The sequence below is a fragment of the Thermobia domestica genome, chromosome 7 (assembly GCF_964235325.1).
Source record: "Thermobia domestica chromosome 7, izTheDome1.hap1.1, whole genome shotgun sequence".
Classification (NCBI taxonomy): Eukaryota; Metazoa; Arthropoda; class Insecta; order Zygentoma; family Lepismatidae; genus Thermobia; species Thermobia domestica.
The window spans coordinates 276,047,362-276,066,191 of NC_137460.1; the positions used below are offsets into that span (position 1 = coordinate 276,047,362).

Below are 18,830 nucleotides of genomic sequence, written 5' to 3' on the forward strand. Positions count from 1 at the left end.
TAGGCCCAGTTGCTAAATTTTCCTTCGATCGCTTTTACGTTTTTTTTCCTACGAACTCTTGTGGAATATCAGCTAGGGCCAGGTTAATTTAAGTCCTTTCAGTTTTCGTCGTTACTTTCGTGATATAGGCCTATGATGTGAGGGAAAGGATAACCCCTCCCCTATGATATTGCGAGTTTTATTTGCCGCATTTTGATAAAACCGCCTTCTCCGTGTGCACATTGTGTATGTTTTTTGTCATGTACTTGTTCAAGGATTTCGAGGTATTCGTAGAAGGTAGAGGGGTGCAACGTTGTGACTGGTGTCCGAGGGAGAAGGGGGAATTTGTGTTATATAGAGATGCAAGAAAGCCGTTTTATTGAGTCGATGGTTTTTTCACATAAATAGCCGGCTTTTTGGGGGAAACAACGGAAATTTTGGCTTTTTTCATTTTCATGATTTTTCTATCTAAATAGCTTTCTTATAGTATACTAACTAACTAACTAACTATATGGCCTATGGAACCCGGAGGTTCAGTGCCGCGTTCACAAAAGCTCTCCACTGACTTCTATCCTTAGCTAATTGCATCCAGTTTCTACTTTGTATTCCTATCTTCGAGATCCATCTTAATATTATCCTCCCATCTGCACCTAGGTCTTCCTAATCTTCGTTTTCCTATGGGTCTACCATTTAGACTTTGAAAGCGTTTCTACTTTCTTCAATTCTAGCTACATGACCTGCCTACCTAAGCCTCCTAGACTTGACTACCCTAACAATGTTGGGTAAACCGTATAAACTATGTAGTTCCTCGTTATGAGCTTCCGCCATTCCCCATTCTCGTTCCTCTTGGGTCCGAATATTCTTCTCAGGATCCTGTTCTCAAATACTTTCAGTCTATGTTCTTCCCTCAGAGTAAGCGACCATGTTTCGCAACCATACAGAACAACAGGCATGATTATCGTTTTATATATTTTAAGCTTCAAATTCCTCGACAGCATTCGCGACGACAAGAGATTTTGAACTGAATAGTAACACGAATTACCTGCTTTTAGTCGACATTTAATTTCTTCGTGAATATGATTTTCGTCTGTTAATATTGATCCTAAATATTTGAAAGTATCCACTTTATCAAAAGTATTATTTAATATTTTAACGCCTCCACAATTTGCAGTACTACGGTCGCGACGCACTTCCATGTATTTAGTGTTCTCTGCATTTACTTCTAAACCCATGTCCCTGCAAGCGTTTAATAAAATCTCTGCATTTATTTCTACTGTTCTCCTATCATCCCCTATTAAATTTACACTTCCACTTCTATTCGTTGGGTTCTGAAATATACGGTTCTGCGGTGTGTATCTCCTTTTCTCCACGCACATTAGTTTTTGGCTGCGTGTTCAGCAAATCGTTAAAGAAATCTTTCCATCTATTTAAGAGGCTATCCGTATCAGTGAGAAATGTTCCGTCAGATTTCTTTAAAATATAAGCACGAGGTTGATAGCCTTTCTTAAATTCGCTGATCCCTTTATACATGTCCCGAATATTTTTATTGTTACTATTATCTTCAAGTTCCTTAATTTTAGCTTTCAAAATATCGCGTTTCTTTGTTCTAAAAGTTTTGGAAGTTTTCCGCCTGATATCTGCGAAATTTTGTGTAGTTATTTAATTCGGATTTTGTAGCCACCGTAATTTTGCCTGTTTTCTCTTCTCTGCTAGTTTAATTCATTCTTGGTCGAACCATGGTTTGTTCCTACGTATTTCCGCGTGTATCAATTTTTCTATTGCTGAACTTTTAATGCTATCTCTAATTGCAATCCAAGTATCCTCAACACTAGTGCACTCCGAGACTTCTAAAACCGAGAATCTATTCGAAACTTCAATCTGGTATTTCTCTCTTACCTGGCTCTCTTCTAATTTCTTTAAAAATAATCTCTCCGTTTTCGGACATTGAGTATTACCTTTATTCAACGATAATCTCTCCCGTATTATCGCTGCTACCAGGTAGAGATCAATGTCACAATCAGCCCCTCTAAACGACCGGACGTCAATTATGCTAGATTGTCTTCTTCTATCTACTAAAACGTGATCAATTTGATTATGTGTTTTTTCCGTCCGGTGATGTCCAAGTGTATTTATGAACGTCGCGATGTGGGAATTTTGTACTCTTCACAATTAGGTTTTTGGATGTTGCAAAGTTCAAGAGTCTAACACCGTTGTCATTACTTTCCTTATGTAAACTTTTGTTCCCTATAATCGGTTTGAAAATATCCTCTCGTCCTACCTTCGCATTGAAATCCCCTAATAGAATCTTCATATGGTATCGCGGGAGTTGGTCAAATATCCGTTCCACTTCTTCGTAAAAACTATCTTTTATATCGTCACCCTTATCTTCAGTTGGAGCATGTACATTTAAAACAATAATATCACACCACCGTCCCTTAAGAGTAATAAAAGAAAGTCTGTCAGTAACGAATTCAACCCGTTTAATTGCTGGTAATATTCGTTTGTGAACGAAAAACCCTGTTCCTAACTGGTGATTTTTATTTCCTTCCCCGTAAAATAAAGTAAAATTTCCGGAATAATCAGATCCATTTCCTTCCCACCTAACTTCCTGAACTCCTACTAAGTCCATCCTTTTATTTCTCTAACTCACTCGTTACAGATTTTAACGCGCCTGCCCTATAAAGACTTCTAATATTTCATGTTCCAAACCTCATGTCCATTTTCTTTTGCTGATGTCGTGCCAAGTTATGAGTCCTTGTCCGAGGCTTTTGTGAATGTTTCTGAACAAGTACCTTTTTTTACAGGATGAGGGTGTTAGCCTTACCCAAACCCCCAAGCTGGAGGACCACTCCTAGTCGTCTGTCCGCGACTGCTTATTCAGTATATTCGCAGCTAACCTCTATATCTAGAGACCTTCTCCTCGACCCGCAACCTGAGGACGCTCCATGCCGTGGTGACAGGAACCCACGATATTTCTTATAGTATATTCTATAGTTAGTTAAGAATTCCATGTCCTGAATGCAATATTTCGCTCTGAAATTCACCATCAAGATGGATGGAGCACATGTTTTACGAATTAAAGCTAACATGAAGAATGTAGTATTTGAGGGCAATTTTAGAGCTATTTAACTTTATTTTAACTTTATTTTAACTTTTGAGTTATCGACATCTTTTTTCTTCTCTAGATCATTTTAGTTTGTCATCCATGTTTCATTTCTAAGAGCTTAGTACTCTAGCTTCTAGCACAAAAGTTAAACTTGCCCGTTTTTCTATTTATCCGTCAAAGCATACGTTTTTCAATATACCCGTCAAACCGTACTTCCACATTTCTGTTAAACTGTAGCTGTGAAGTGATTTAGCAATAATTTTCCGAACACAATCTTGAATACCAATTTATACAAATAATCAATAGCGAATTTAGAAAAGTACTTTAGGAGGGGTTTTTCTGATTGTTTCGTTTTCTAAAAGTCCTAATTTTATTTGGGAGGTGCTTGAAGTTTATGAGTACAGGCATAACTAATATTTTGTTTCGTTTATAAGTTTAGCAATAATCTTCCGGATACAACCTTAAAAATAATTTTATACTGAGAATCAGAGGCGGACTTAGAAAAGTATTTTGGAAAGGGTTTTTCTTACTAATGTTTAGTTTTCTAAACAATCGTAATTTTTATTTGACGAGAGCTTAAAGTTTATGAGTAAAAGCATAACTAATATATATTTTGTTTGTTGCACACATTCCATAACTTTGGGTAACGGGCTTCGGTACGAAAGACCGCCCCCTAACCTTCGCAAAACCGTCATTGGTGATAATTAGTAATAATAACGGTTTATAAACAATAAGAAAGGAAGTCGGCCAACTCACGGTACACGCACTATTTCTACATTCACAGATGGAATGAAGAAAAGCTTTGTCAGAATGGTCGAATGCTGGTTGAATCCCGGACTTCCCGATAGAAGCGTAAAAGTTAATCACTCAGTCATGTTTGTCGTGCAGTTGTATTTAGCTTAACTTCAATATATTCCGTAGTCCTTTTTTGGGGGGGGGGGTTCCGTAATGATATGTTGAATCCCTCTTGTTAAAAATTCAGAAAACTTGATTATTGGGTAAACCGTGATGGTGGTTATATAAAATGTAACTGTAGAATTTCAAGAATATACAAAACCAAAAGCTCTAGATGTGCAGCCTTTAAGTGTATCATATAAAACTAAGTATTTCTCTTATGTTTTGTTCTAATTTTATCTTGTTTCAAAAAGAGGGTTTGGAATATTTTGAAGTAAAAATACTACTTATTTTTACTAGGTATTTGCTAGTTATTTGTGTATTTTTTTTTAAAAAAAGAAGTGTTTACTTTTAGGGTGGGCTGGTTTAACCAACTTTTTTTTTAATAACTGGTTTAAACCATAAAAATAAAAAGAATGAAAAATGCGAATCGTGTGAACGTCATGGTGACCGTTCCAGATATCAAACCTCCTGCAATAGTTTTATTTCCTTTTCACCTTTTAATCAAGGTGTCTCATGATCAATTCTCGGTCGAACAAACCAAGTAGCGGTTTGGATGTCACTTTAAGCGAAAGTCTTCTCCTTGATAACCTCGGTATTACGTAAGGATGTTCAGCCTAAACGTACAAAACGATACCAAATTGTATATTTTTCCTTGCCTGAATGCCTGTTGTTTTATAAAGAATCCAAAATTGCCTAAATATATTGATAGAAATTGGCAAAATTTATCGATTGCCTACGTAGCTTCCAGCATTAGATCGGATTGCACTTTCAATGATATCTATGTATTAAATTTATAATTTAATACCTCAGTTTTAGCGTACTGATTATGATACGTTGACCTTTAAATTTTACATGCAAAGCAATAACAGGGATTTCCCGTTATTGTCTTACATTTCAAGTAATGACGGGATTTTCCCGATGGCTAGGGCGGGAGATTCTCAATTAAAGAAATTTACTGACCGGGCTTTTTTAAGCGTATGGGAGTTCTTCCGGCAAAATCTCGCTGTTGCATAATAACAGAAAGGCGAAGCAAACTTATTTCTGTGAATATGTAATATAAATACATAAAGCAAAAAATCTAAATAAAAAACTGGTTTAAACATCCCCCCAAAAACGGGTTTTTGGCATTTTCAAAAACAACCATGGTTCTTGTCAACTCTGCTTACTTTTGTATATAGAAGGTTAAAAAAAATCTTATATACATTGGTTAATCCTGTGGAATTCATAATGTAAATATGTTGAAGAAAAATTGTTTGAAATGTCTTTTAGAAATTGATAGTTTGTTTTCGAGATTTTATATTATTATCAGCACCAACCACTAATTAAATGACTTTTTGTGTTATAGAGAAGCGAAACAAAGTCTCCTTTATCAATTTAAAGCAGAATTTTGAGAAAAGCCCAAAATTTCCCAAGCAAAAAAGCGAAGCAGAAAAAACCGAGTTTTATCCAAAAACGCCGGTTTTTTCCGAGCCCTTGCTTCTCTAGCATTATATCGAGCCCTACATGAAAACACAAAAAGGTACCAAAGTGTACTGCACTTGGTTAGATTACATTACGTTACTTGAGGCTAGGTCAGGTTCAGTTACCTTCAAAACAGAGCCATGTAAACTTTTAGGATTTACATGGCATAAAAAATTACTATTGCGTACAAACACGGCGTACGGATGTATGCTACAGTGTTGGGTGCGTCCGGTGGAAGCATTCGTGTCAGCGATGACGAGTATGCGAGTTGGTAGTGAAACAAATGGTTTTTGGCAATGATACTAGCTTCAATAGGACTTCATATTAGTAAAGCTTCACTTGTAAACAGTATACTGTGTCTTTTACAGAATTTCAACAACTGACATTCGTTATTTTTGTGTAATTCTATAAAACGCAAACAAGGTATGTTAGAATCTTGACATATACGCGCTATTACCACACTGTCTTTTCCACCACTAAATCATATCAAGTGTACTTCTCCGCCAAACAGTCACTTCCGCCTCCGCATACAATATCCCTTACAATATCAAACAGCCTACAGAAATCGCTATTCCCTTCACCTGACTTTCCCTTACTCTTCCTCTCAAACCAAAATAAATTCTCCAATTCACCCTGTAAATTTCCAAAAATTGGTCCGGCGATACAACACTTACACGGTAAAGTCCTTGCTCAAGCACAAGGTACAGGGATTTAGTAAACGTTACCTTGAACGTAAGCATCAGAAGCCATAAACACAACCTATACAAACCAGTGTAGTGCAAGGTGCACGCAAGCATGTGTATGGAATACTTACCCTTGCACTTTCAATTCCATACTCTTGATTTTCCTACATACGTTAATGGCACCCACGGAACAGTCGGAATATTATTCAGATAAAGTCACGAAAATTAGCATGTTGTGCATGTTTTTTTTTTTTTTTTAACTAGATTTAAAATGTACATTTTGTAATCAGCTTAACCATAAAAAATTGTTTCAAAGGAACTATGGCATAAATTACTGTTTGACTACTGAAATACAATATACATTTTAGACAAGTTAATTCATTTAAAATATCCAGATACAATTATAAAAACAAAATATTCCATTTACTTTTATATGTGACTCGTTTGATTGGTTGCTGGAATCTTTTCAATCTTCATTCAAATAATGCGCAGACAACACATCAACCGAAAACACAATATGGCGTATGTTCATGTTACCTTATTGCCATGGATACATTCTTCGGAACAAATTTACTGTACCCATAAATCTTCCATGTACCCACTAATTCATGGGTAAGAGGCTGAGATGCGTTGTGTACCCACTAAAGTCTTCGGTACATTGAATTCTCATAGGTACATCGGCGAAGTACCTTCTATTTCATGGGTACTTGTGCTAAATCATGAGTACTGTTTTTAGAGTGTTTCAGCAGTGGAACAACTGACCGGTCGAAGATTTATCGTGAGTAAGTGTAACATTCATTATTCGAGCCACCTAAACACTTTTTTATTGAAGGAAAGCAAATAGAAATGAAATGAAAGGTTGAAACCATCAAATAAAATTGAACAAATCTACTTGACCGCTTGTAATCTCTAATGTTCTCTTAATTTGTGTAATTCAGATTCAGCAACACATTCTTTGCACAGTTTAATTAGGTTTTTTTGAGTTGTATCGTAAAGTGGTTTCTTTATTATTCGTTAATATTTGTGTTGAAATTAATAATTTTCACATATTTCTATTTTACGGCCAACCGTATGTGCCCAGCTTCGGGTTTTCGATAGGATATAAGTTCGGATGTAATTGTGATTTGCCCTAGTAAAGCTGGGGTGAATGCTTAGGTTTATAGAGTTTTAACAACGGAAAAAAAAGACACGATTACAAACACATAGTGACCATGACAGGACAAAATCATCAATCTTCGGATGTAATTGTGCCCGAAGATACTACTGATTTACTTGGCAAACACGAAAGTATTTAGAACAGGTATTGTAGTGTTTGCGTATAGAATCCAGAGTTTGAGTCACGTAGTATATGTATCAAACTAGTTAAATTTAATTTCCTTGGAAATAGTTCAAACTTGTGAAAAAGGAAAGAGAAAATAATAAGCAGGCTTTAAAAAACATAAAGTAAATTTAATTACTATAGAAATATTACTAGTATAAGTTTTTCGTAAGACATTAAAATATAACATTTTTATCTTTGTTCGCAAAGTTTTCCAACCGTCAACTTCCAATATTACGCACATATGAATAAACACCAATCAGCTGATCACAGCCGAACACATACCAATATAGACATAACCTTCTGTTTGCCCCTTTATTTATACTTATGCTAAGAATATTGTGAGGAAATAATTATAGAATACGTGTTAAGATATGTTAAAATAAATTAATAAGTTTTGAGAAGTGTCAAAAAAGAGAAGGTTTTGTGCAATTGAAATAATGACACATTAGTATCAGAAAGTTGTATGTTTACACTTTGTTGTTGAAATTAGGCGTTCGTATTTTTCACTTTTATATTGTGAATTAGTTGTTTGTAACTTAAATAAATATAGAGAGTAGAATTACATTAGAACAAATTCAAGCATTGTTAGAGAAACAATCTGCTAAATTAGAGCAGAAACTAGAAAATAACAGTGAACGTTTAGAACATAAAGTTGAAAGCAATAGAGAATGAGTAGATGAATTAACAGGCGAATGCAAACAGTCAATAACAGAATCAGCAAATGAATGTAAACAGTGCATAACCAAATTAGCGAAAGATTGGACGTAGAATTGAGTTGAATTAAAAAGTAGACTTGATGGTTTGAGTAGTACGATTACTGATTACTGAATTCAATAATACGATTACTGAAATACGTTTGGAATTAGCTAGCCTAACCAAACGCGTTGAATCACTTAGGGAAGAATATAGGAAAAGTGTTGGGCAATTACGGGCATCCATAAAAGCGGTAGAGATTGAGAGTAGAGAAACCACCGAGGCCCAACAGCGTGATATTGATACTTTGAAAGAGTAAGTGCAAGGGCTAAAAGGCCAAGTAGAGAAAATACAAGATCACCAGGTGCTCACAGACAGAAAATGCGAGATTGTTAGCTTTTGTATGAATAGACAGGAAAGTGCCGTACGCGAATTAAAAGGATATGTAAAGGAACTCGCGGAAAAGACAGGTGAGATAGGTGAAGAAGTACAAGGGCAACGGCAAATTCTAAAACTTAACAGTGAACGGTCAGATGGAACCACACAAACCTTAGAAAGTTTTAGTGAACACCATAAATCTACTGTTGAAATGATAATGGAGCATTTTGAGAAATTGCCCGCTGTTACCTTAAAATCCGAACATGATCAAAATATTACTCAGGAAATGCATAGATTAGAAAGAGTAGAACGTGAATTATTAGTACGACAGGAACATATTGATAAATTGCGACAATTGCATATTGATACACGTACGTCACCACGTAAAGAGAATCAGTTCGATCATGAGTACCACGGCTCACATTATCAAAGTGAAGGATTCAAATCCGACGGTCCCCTAGTGTATTTATGAATATGTAATATTTGGCATAACTTGAATGGAATTTGTCGTGACTAGTGATGGGCAGTGGGAATATTCCCGGTGGGAAGGAATTTAAAAATGAGAATATTCCCGGGTTTTTTCCCCTGGCCTATAAATTCCCGGGAAGGAATTTATTTCCATTTCTTTAAATTATCTTCCAAATTATAAGAACCATATGACTAATTACTTTATTTTAATATATTATGATGTACTACTAGGTTTTAAAGAATTTGGAGGTTAAAAAATTTAAAATTGACGGTACTTTATATAACCAATAATATGATTTTTTAAGTTCCATTTCCATTTGCATTAAAACGAAAGGTAATTGTTTAGTATTGGGGGGGCCAAAACTAGCAAAAAGTAGGATGATTTAGGGAAGAAATGAGTTGATAGTGATGTTCAAGTTGTCAAGAGAGTATCGAACACATTTGTTTAGGGCAGTAACGGATTTATACAAAACGGAAATGTAAGTGGAAGTGATTTATGTGAAAAAAGAAAGTGAATTGTCGGTAACGAAGATAAAAAAAAAAACAACGTGCCATGGGGGGTTCTAACCCGCCTTCATTCGCTAACGCTCGCTCTACAATGCTGTCTGAATTTAATGTTGGTAACGTAATTTAACGTATGAAACCATAAAACAACCGCATCGGAATAGAATATCGCAAAAAAGTAGGTGCATAAACTGGCTCCCAATGTTAAAGAACAGCCAAAATTAGCAAAGTACTAATTTACAAATGAAGAAAATTAAACATTTTGTAAAATAATTTAGAATTATGTATAATTAGAGATTAAGTGCTCTTAATAAACCTTGAACCACCATTAGTAATAGACGTCGGTCTGTCTGCTCTCTCTGACTCGAATTTGTGAAGAGATAGGCTACTTGGACTTCTTTTACATGTGAATTAACGTATGGAATTTTAAGAAATAGATAGAATGAAAGGTCGTGTATGGTGTCAAGTTGAGTAAATCCACTTACATATAAATTTAAACTGTTACTATATAATTTTTTCACACATATTTAATTGATAGAACGTGTTGTAAATAAATATACATTTATGTGTACTGTCTAAAAATAATCAAGTGGTAATAAGGTAACATAGTACCGTTCAGAATGTACATTTTAAAGAATCCTCTGAGGACAACAATAATAATATCGTCGGCGGCAATTCAAAACCTGCTATGTGCATTTTGCAGGAGAAGCGAAAAACAGTATCCTGGTTAGCTTTTTGGCTTTATAAAAGTGATGTTATAAGTAATATTTGATGCTGCACGTAACTGGTACCTTCTCAAGTAACTTGAGAAGGTACCAGTTACGTGCAGCATCAAATATTACTTATAACATCACTTTTATAAAGCCAAAAAGCTAACCAGGATACTGTTTTTCGCTTCTCCTGCAAAATGCACATAGCAGGTTTTGAATTGCCGCCGACGATATACTGTGATATAATAATTAATTGAACTTCGAAATCATAATATAGTAATATAATGCAATTTTCTTTCTGATTTTACATAAATTCCCATTTTGGGAATCTTCCCGGGAACAATCCCGAAAAATATCTTCCCGGGAATTTACCCATCACTAGTCGTACACATCCTCATATATATATATATATATATATATATATATATATATATATATATATATATATATATATATACCTTCTGCGTGTGTGTGCCCCTCCAAATATCCAGAGAAATGGGCGCCCTTGCCTAGTGCTATATACCTAGGTACTTGCTAGAAATTACAGAAGGTTAACCGTTTTATACCCACCCATTTTCGGTTCGGTGCTGCCACCTGGCGTATCATACTGGAATTATGGTCACCTTACAAGGGCAGCGTTTGTCTGACCTGGAATTCTAGCAGACACAGTTAAAGATGCTTTTATCATGGAATCTGGAAAGTCCTCAAAACTTTCCCTTCTGTTCTTTGAGATATTTGTTAGAGATTTATGACCCCGTTACCTGAAAATCAACGTTGCTACTTCCCTCTATTGTCCCTTTCTTTTCTCTTTCATTCATTTTGTTTTTAAATGCTGAATTTTGTTGTTTATGAAAGGTTACGGAAGTACGGCAACATTGAAGAGAATGACAGCGCACGTGCTGCTTAAGATCAGCCCTGGGTTGTGTGGGGGGAAATGTGTAGCGTTTGGGGCAAGAGATCTCTAAGTTTGTCTCCAATAGTTACAGTAGGTGCGTGAGTGATGGTAGTGACTGTTATCAAATGGCACCGAAAATCAACGTCTTATTCCACGAGACGCTTACACATACACACAAAAGCCACAACCAGTTATTGTTCTCAAGTGAAAAAATTGTGTTAAAATATTAAATTGTTCGCACTAACTATCTTAAGTCGCGGCACAAGTCACAATCAAAAGTAGCATTTGAAGCAATAATAGCACGTGTATTAAATAAAATTAGTACCGGTATACGCAACGGGAGATCGACAGTCAGTCAAACCGCAATGACATACAGAAATACAGGATTTGCTATTCCCGCTAAAACGATAAAGATGGATGGATAACTTCTGAAACACGAGAATAGCGGTATGTCAGAGTGAGCTACACTAGCGACAAAAGATCTCACTTGAACGAAATATGAACTAAAGATGTAAACATCCGGGTTCCTTTTCATTTTCCTCCGGCTGCTACAAACAAACAAACAATTGCCTAGAGAGCGATCGTGGCTAAGGAAATAAGGATCTGCAGAAGATGATTTTAAATATAAAGTTGCTTTTGTGAACGTTCTTGTAAATCATTTCATTAAGACTGGCAACATAAAATATAAGGGAAGTATAAGAACAGTGTTATATTCTTATTATATTTCAATTCACAATGGCTGGTGAGGCGTCTGTTAAGATGGAATTGATGTGCAAAGAAGAAACTGCTTTTGACTTACCTCAGGAAGATCCACTCGAAGGGAAAGGGTGGACATACGAACTGATGACTGGCAAGAAAGAGTTAATATTATCCACAACGGAAGGAGAGGAAACAATGGACAAGGATACAGCTATGTGTTCTTTGGATGTGAAACTAAACGTTGATAGGGTGAAATCAGAATTAGCAGTAGAAGATGATCCTGAATTTGAAAGGAATATAGAAACGCCTAGAAAAATAGTGGTTCAGGAGACTTGCGCGTCGTACTGTAATGACTTCCAACAATTAACAACAAAAAGTTTAAATTCACTTCGCCCAGAAAGGTAATGTTCAATTTTTCATATACTAATTGGCTCAGATTGATAATACGGTTACATGCGTTCGGATAGTTTGTTGGCTAAAAGCAATACTTCACGAGAAATATTTAGATATGGGAGATATCTCGAACGTAAGTTAGTAACCTACAATTAGAAAATTGGAAGACACAGGTAGATAAGCTGTATACCAAATAAAAATAAGATCGATACGACTAATGCAAATCTTATGTAGTTTAGATCTTGATAAACTAATTATTTCTTTATTATTGATCACACACTTCTCACTAATTGTTGCACATATTTAAAATATGGGTGCTCGACAATATTGTTTTATTTATATGGAGACTTATGTAAAATAACAAATCGTGAGAATGGTATATATCCTAATATTTTGCAAATTTAAACGTGGAATATATTATATTGGAACAAGAACTATGGACGTTTGTGTTTTTACTTAGAATTTAGCTCAAATGTGTCTAGCCTCATTTTTCCGGAGGGCTTCGAAAGACATTAGTAAAATACAAGAGAAAGAATATTTTAACCATCAATGAATGTTCGTTAATTGTAGAGGTCCATACATCAAACCATTTCATAGCTGCACTCATTTCTTTCAAGGAAGTCGACTTTTTACATTCCCAGGAATCATTTATAGAGTATGAACCTAAATTTCTCAATGTATAATCACTGTAGGGGCTTAGTGAACGTACATGATGTGTGTATTATTGTACAGACAACGCTAACCAGCATGTGCTAGATGGCCGGTAAAAATAAGATTGCTATGCAGATTAGAGCATTACGCAGAGTGTTGGTTAACGAGGATAGCGCAAAATTCTGTATTTAGGATAAACTTACATGTCTTACGTGTTGAATGTGTTCTTGTACGTTCCTAAGTATTTTATAGGTAACATCTTGAAATGCTTTCTTTGCTTGTATATTTGTGTTTCAAACTAACGCAATATATTAGGGACGTAATTCTTTAGTTATATGAATTCTTTCCTTCCCAAAGGTTTTTCTAGTTTTGTGTCATTATTTGCCACATTGAATGTTGATATTTCGTTTCGCTTACAGTGGTAACTAGCTACCGTAACACGGGGTTACTTTGCACATTGGGCATTACTTCCCACAAAATATGAAAAGAGTTTCAGTCATCTGTTAGTAAAACCCTGAACTGTAAACAGATTGGTGGTAGTTCATAGTTTTCTCACTGGGTGTCTGTGCAGTCATATGGTACTATGTTACTGTGGTGCCACATATTCTGTCTGCTTGTATGTGTGGAATGCGGTGAGCGGGTAATTGAATTTTGGTTTCATGGCAACGATCGTGGTAACTAGTCTACAACCAACTTTACTGAATAAATAACTTAGTTCTTTTCATTTTTAGTAGTTAAGTTTAACAAATTTGGATTTGTGCTTTTTACAATTTAGAAACTTATAAGAACATCCCTAGGTGGCGAATACAAAGAAAGTTTGAATTCGTTCTATTTCAAGCGCTTTCCAATTCGATTTTTTTTTTTTTTTTTTTTTGCGGTGCTCTGAGCCTATCGTAGAAGTATGTATTTGACATCTAGGTATTCCTAGTAGAAGTGGCAAGTAGCTCGCGAGTTTTTTTATTTTATTTATTTATTTTTTTTTTTTAAATGAAGAAGGATGTATTAATGTTTGTACTGACAAACAATGAAAGACATTTTCATCGTAGCTTTAAAGTTGTTTCAAACTTCGTGATCAGAACGGCTCCTACTCTGCGGATGGTATAATTTGAGAACGTTTCATTTCTTTTAGCCGAGTGAAATAAATTGAGATCTTATTTGAATTTATAAAGGAAAGTAAGAATATCTCAGGTACAAACCATGAAAAATTTCCCAACCATTCTATTTTTAATATCTTTCAAACTTTAGCTGCTATTGCCAGTTATTTCGCTTCTAACTGCAGTGAATGTAATTTGAGATAACGTCTTTCTTATTAGGTGAGTTAAATAAATTTTGTTACTCTGCTTTTAGATTTTAGATAGAGTGAGAATGGCCATAGATACAAGTCCCGCAGGATTTTTTTTTTTTTTTTGTGCCCGACGTCGGTTTCTTCTTTTTGGGTTCCCTTTAAAGGGGGAGGGGGGTTCATTATGACTACAAATCGACTTCTAAGTAACGTTAGTTTCAATTTTTGTTATGGAGCAGCAGCATTTTATCAGATAATGTTCTCGTTGTACTGCTGAAAAGGGTATTTTATAAACGACTTTTCCTTCTTCTACATAGAAATGTAGAACTTCTGTATAGATCATCATTATTATTTAAATTCATTTCAGAACGATATTAAATCAAATTTCATTGTGGGTTACTGAGATATACTCATAAAATACCAGGGAAGCGTTATTTATTTATTTATAAATTAGCCTTTTTAGAGTCCAGATTAAGAATATCATTAATACGATTTTATTAAGTACATCCCGCCTTTCGAACAAAATTTCTTAGTATGATAGAAAACTACATTGTATAAGCTGCATTTCATTCTTGAATGTAGGTTTACATTAGGAAAGCACGATGATGGTTGAGCCCAAGTTTTTGTGAGACAAAGATTTAAATTGCTTTAAGAAAAATTATTTTCCACTTTATTATATTTCTTACACGGGGGAATATATTCTATGATCCAATCGAAAGTGCAGGAACGTGAGAGTAAAACTAACCAAGACAGACGAAAAGATTATGGAGCTAATGGTTTATGGTTTACTTGTGTATCAGTTTTCTGATATATTTTGTGTTTCCACGTATTTTTCCTTTCTTTAATTTGCATTTTTTTCCATTTTTAAGATTTTTTCACACCATTTTAGACTAAATTCCACCAAGATATGAGTTTTCTATCATTTTGTCAGTACTTGTGTGAATTGATAGCTTTTCCCATAGTTCATACTGCCTTTTTGGACAGGTCTATATTTTTGCTCTTATAGTTGTAAACGCTGAGCTATTCCATATAAAATCAGGAAGTTCACGAGTGAAGCCTTAAAAATTAAAGTTAGATTTTATGTTTCAAATGAAATTGACGTTTGTTTGATTTGCACTTGCTGATGGCTCAAAGCTCATAGGATACAGGATTGGGTGTCGTTTCTAAGCTTGTGCACCACACTTTACAAGAATTTCCATTAACAAACCTGGATTTCTTTAATTTGTATTATTGTTTTCTTTTGAGATTTTAGCTTGCATTCTGCGTTTTTTGTTGACTACTTACACCTTTATCTCGGGCACTTGCGTAATGCTTTTTCATCCTTGTAAGTGTCTATTTCCGTTGTTTTTTTTTCTGGTTAGTTATAACTCAGTAGTTTACGAAAATGCATTTTAAATTTTGCATCGTCCCTGAATTTTAAACACAATCTTTTTCTCCTTCGTTTCCTTCTGCTTTTTAACCCTTAAGAGGAAATATGTGTATGTCAGACACCTATGGTTTTTCTTTGTATTACATTGGCAACACTGATTCACTCAATGTATCGGTTCTCTCAGTACCTTCCAATTATTTAGTTGTATGTGTGTCGCAGTAGTCCATTGTTGGCGTAATGTCTGAGTGAACATTTATCGATGATTTTAGAAAGAGGCACACATTTCCATTATTGTTTATATTTTTGCGTGATTATTGGACACACATTTCCTGAAGAGAGTTTTGCTTGAAAAAATTTTTCTGGTTTACTTTTATTTACCATGAAATAGAAGCTATTGAGCTCTTGAAACATACAATTTTGTTTGTGTGAGATTTTATGTATTTGCAAAATATAGACCTAGTACCTCGAGAAAGAAATTTAAGAATGAAACTGTAAGTACAGCAGATCCTTATTTCACGGGAAAAATTCCAAAAATGTTGAAAGTACAGAAGTAATTTATATTATTGTCTTCAGTAGATTCTGACTGAGACGCCTAATTTTTTCCTCAAATCAAGAATTACCTACTGAAAGTGAGGACGATATCAATTCTGATACAGTGCCAGGTGTGAGCTCAAGTAGTAACAGAACTGTCAATGTGAGCAGCCCTAGTGAAGTTTCATGTGATAACGGAGGCCTTAGATACAGAGGTAAAAACAAGTTTGTTTGGAATTGAAATGCACCTCTAAGAAACCGAAGGGTTCTCATCAAAACATAGTCAGAGGGATTCCTGGTATAGTCACCCATGTAAGAAATCTGGGGAAAAAATCCTGTCTAACTTATGTAATGATGATATAATTCAGGAGATTTCAATATGAAGTTGGAAGAAAATCGAAACAAATTTGAAGTAAGTTTGAGCAAAGTCAAACTACAGATCTACTGACCTATCTGAAAATAAAGCCCTTTTTGCTCTCCTAATATTGTGTTCTATTTGCAAATCAGGCAACGAAGACATGTATTCACCATTTTCAAGACACTTTGGGACGACCTTTATTTAAAACTACCATGTTCGTTAAACGTTTCCAAGGTCTTGGACAAATAGAACATTTGTACAGGGCAGCTACATGTGGACAAATAGCATATTTGCGGGGTAGTAATATGTAGAATTATACTAATTTAAAATTTGTCAGTTTTTAAATTTATATTCTATTTCTATTTAGATATTGAAATATTTTCCGAATTTATATTCCAATAAAACCGAATTAATATATATAATTCTGGTTTATCATATTTTGCTCGAAGTACAAAATATAAAGTTTCATTATTCTACATTACACATACGTTTTTTAAAAAAGATCTTACTTTATACATGTCCGTGTCCCAGAGACACGCATTTCCTGTAAGCGAACAAAAATAACGTTCCCTGTTAAGGGTTAAGATATTTTCTGACTTTAAAAATTACTCTAATAGCATACATTTTACAAAAATGGAGATCCTAAAAGAGCTGGGAGTGAATCAAAAAACTACTCTCTCTTCTTTGTCTTCAGTTAAATATAATGTTACTATTTGGATGAATCCTTCGCGATTAATTCCAATCAGTATTGTCCTAAAATCGATAAGATAAAGCGCAAGTAAAATGGAATTAAAACAAGAAGAAACAGCTGGCAATCAACAGGGATATCATCTAAAAGTTTGTCGTTGGCTTTCTTTTCATTCTTCCGAATATCTCTTTTCTATTTTGTCTATTGCCAAACAACATCTGGAATTACAAACATGTATTATAACGAACATTAACATAACGGAAGTGATGTTCACCTGTTCCATGTTATTTCGAGAGAAGATAATTTTGTTTATAACAAGTTTTCGTCTTCTTTTATAAAGATTTATAATTTGTGCTGAAGGAATGTATGATTTTTTCTTGCTTTCCTTGTTTTTATCTTCTCCCGATATTCTTTACCATATATTGAGCTAAGTTCTGAAATTAATTTTCTATCTTACCATTTGATGTTATCCCATGTATCTCAATTAGCTTTTTCTAATAACAATATTGTTCTCGTTTCTACCAGGGTCATAATGAGAAGCTGTGAAGGGCGTAGACATAAAATCATAAATAAGGCGCACTGACTGTAACATAGTGACGTTATTTCATATGCGTATTTTTTTATTAAACAGGCTTATCAACAGTTGTATAAGCAGTATTATTACAAACTATCCTCGCAGACCGTTTAAACGCTCAAAATTGTAAATAAGTAAAATGCAGCGAAATGATAACTATTTCATAATAAGTTACTAGGTTTGGAAACACCTGCTCGACACACAGGTACCGTAGTGAGTCATCAAAATTGCCAGAATGCCATTTTATAACATTTTATAACTTTTTCGTTTGTATAAAAATGTTAAATCGAATATTTCTGGTTCAGGCCTACACATCCAGGATAACAATGCTACCAATTTGAAATGTAAAAAATATAGCTAGAGGACCAAATATTTAAACATGTACAAATTTTGCCCTGTAATCCAAATTGAAAAGTTGAATATAATACAACTCAAAGATATGGTTGTCAAATAGATTGATTATTTGATCTCTGTGGATTCAAACTTCAGAAAAACGATCATATGGTATTTCACTATATTTGACCCAAAAGCCGTTGCTTGTAGGAAGCGCAAACCGTTGACCGCTAAGTTAGTCCGACGGTGATTTCTTCCGACTTTTGGTCTACCATGCAGTAACATGTTAAATCACATTAGGTATTTAATCTTCTAGTATAAGAATTACAGGAACCCTGACCTGTGAACTTTTTCAAAGTCTGTTTAATTCCCTTTTTTAATTTTAATAGTCGGTATATTTTTTTCAATTTGTCATCTCTTGGTTAATTTTTACCATGATATGCATTTTCTTTTGATGATTGCTTTTTGCTGCATAACAGGAATTGTTCCAGATATTTCTTAAATGTTCACTTATTTCTCTTTAATCCAATTTTTTATCACTTTTCCATGTCAGCTAACCACTAACATTTAAGGGGACTGGCGTTTTAAGAAATATTAGCTCCTTCCTCCAGTTTAATTGTTTCAGTTTATGTCTGATAGCTGGACACCGAACATGGCAACACGTATGCCCCGAAATATGACATGCCAGTATATTTCTCCAATTGGAGCAAGAAAGAGTGAATATTTCGCCATGACTTAGAGACGCACTAGATAGATTTGATAAACTACATTCACTTTGAATTCTAAGGTATGAAAATTAATGCAAGCAAAATGAATATAACAATATGCATCATGCTAAGACAGAAAGCATGGACACG

The 18,830-nt window shown here is 34.6% G+C and overlaps 1 protein-coding gene across 1 annotated transcript in view; it reads left to right on the plus strand.

Moving 5' to 3' along the window:
* Positions 1-10,897: 10,897 nt before the first annotated feature.
* Positions 10,898-18,830, plus strand: part of LOC145690943 (uncharacterized) — a 45,884-nt gene continuing 37,951 nt past the window's right edge. Inside the window, exon 1 of the mRNA XM_081766402.1 lies at positions 10,898-12,195. Within this exon, the coding sequence (XP_081622528.1) occupies positions 11,831-12,195 (365 nt within the window). The 5' untranslated portion in view covers positions 10,898-11,830. The remainder of the gene's footprint in view (positions 12,196-18,830) is intronic.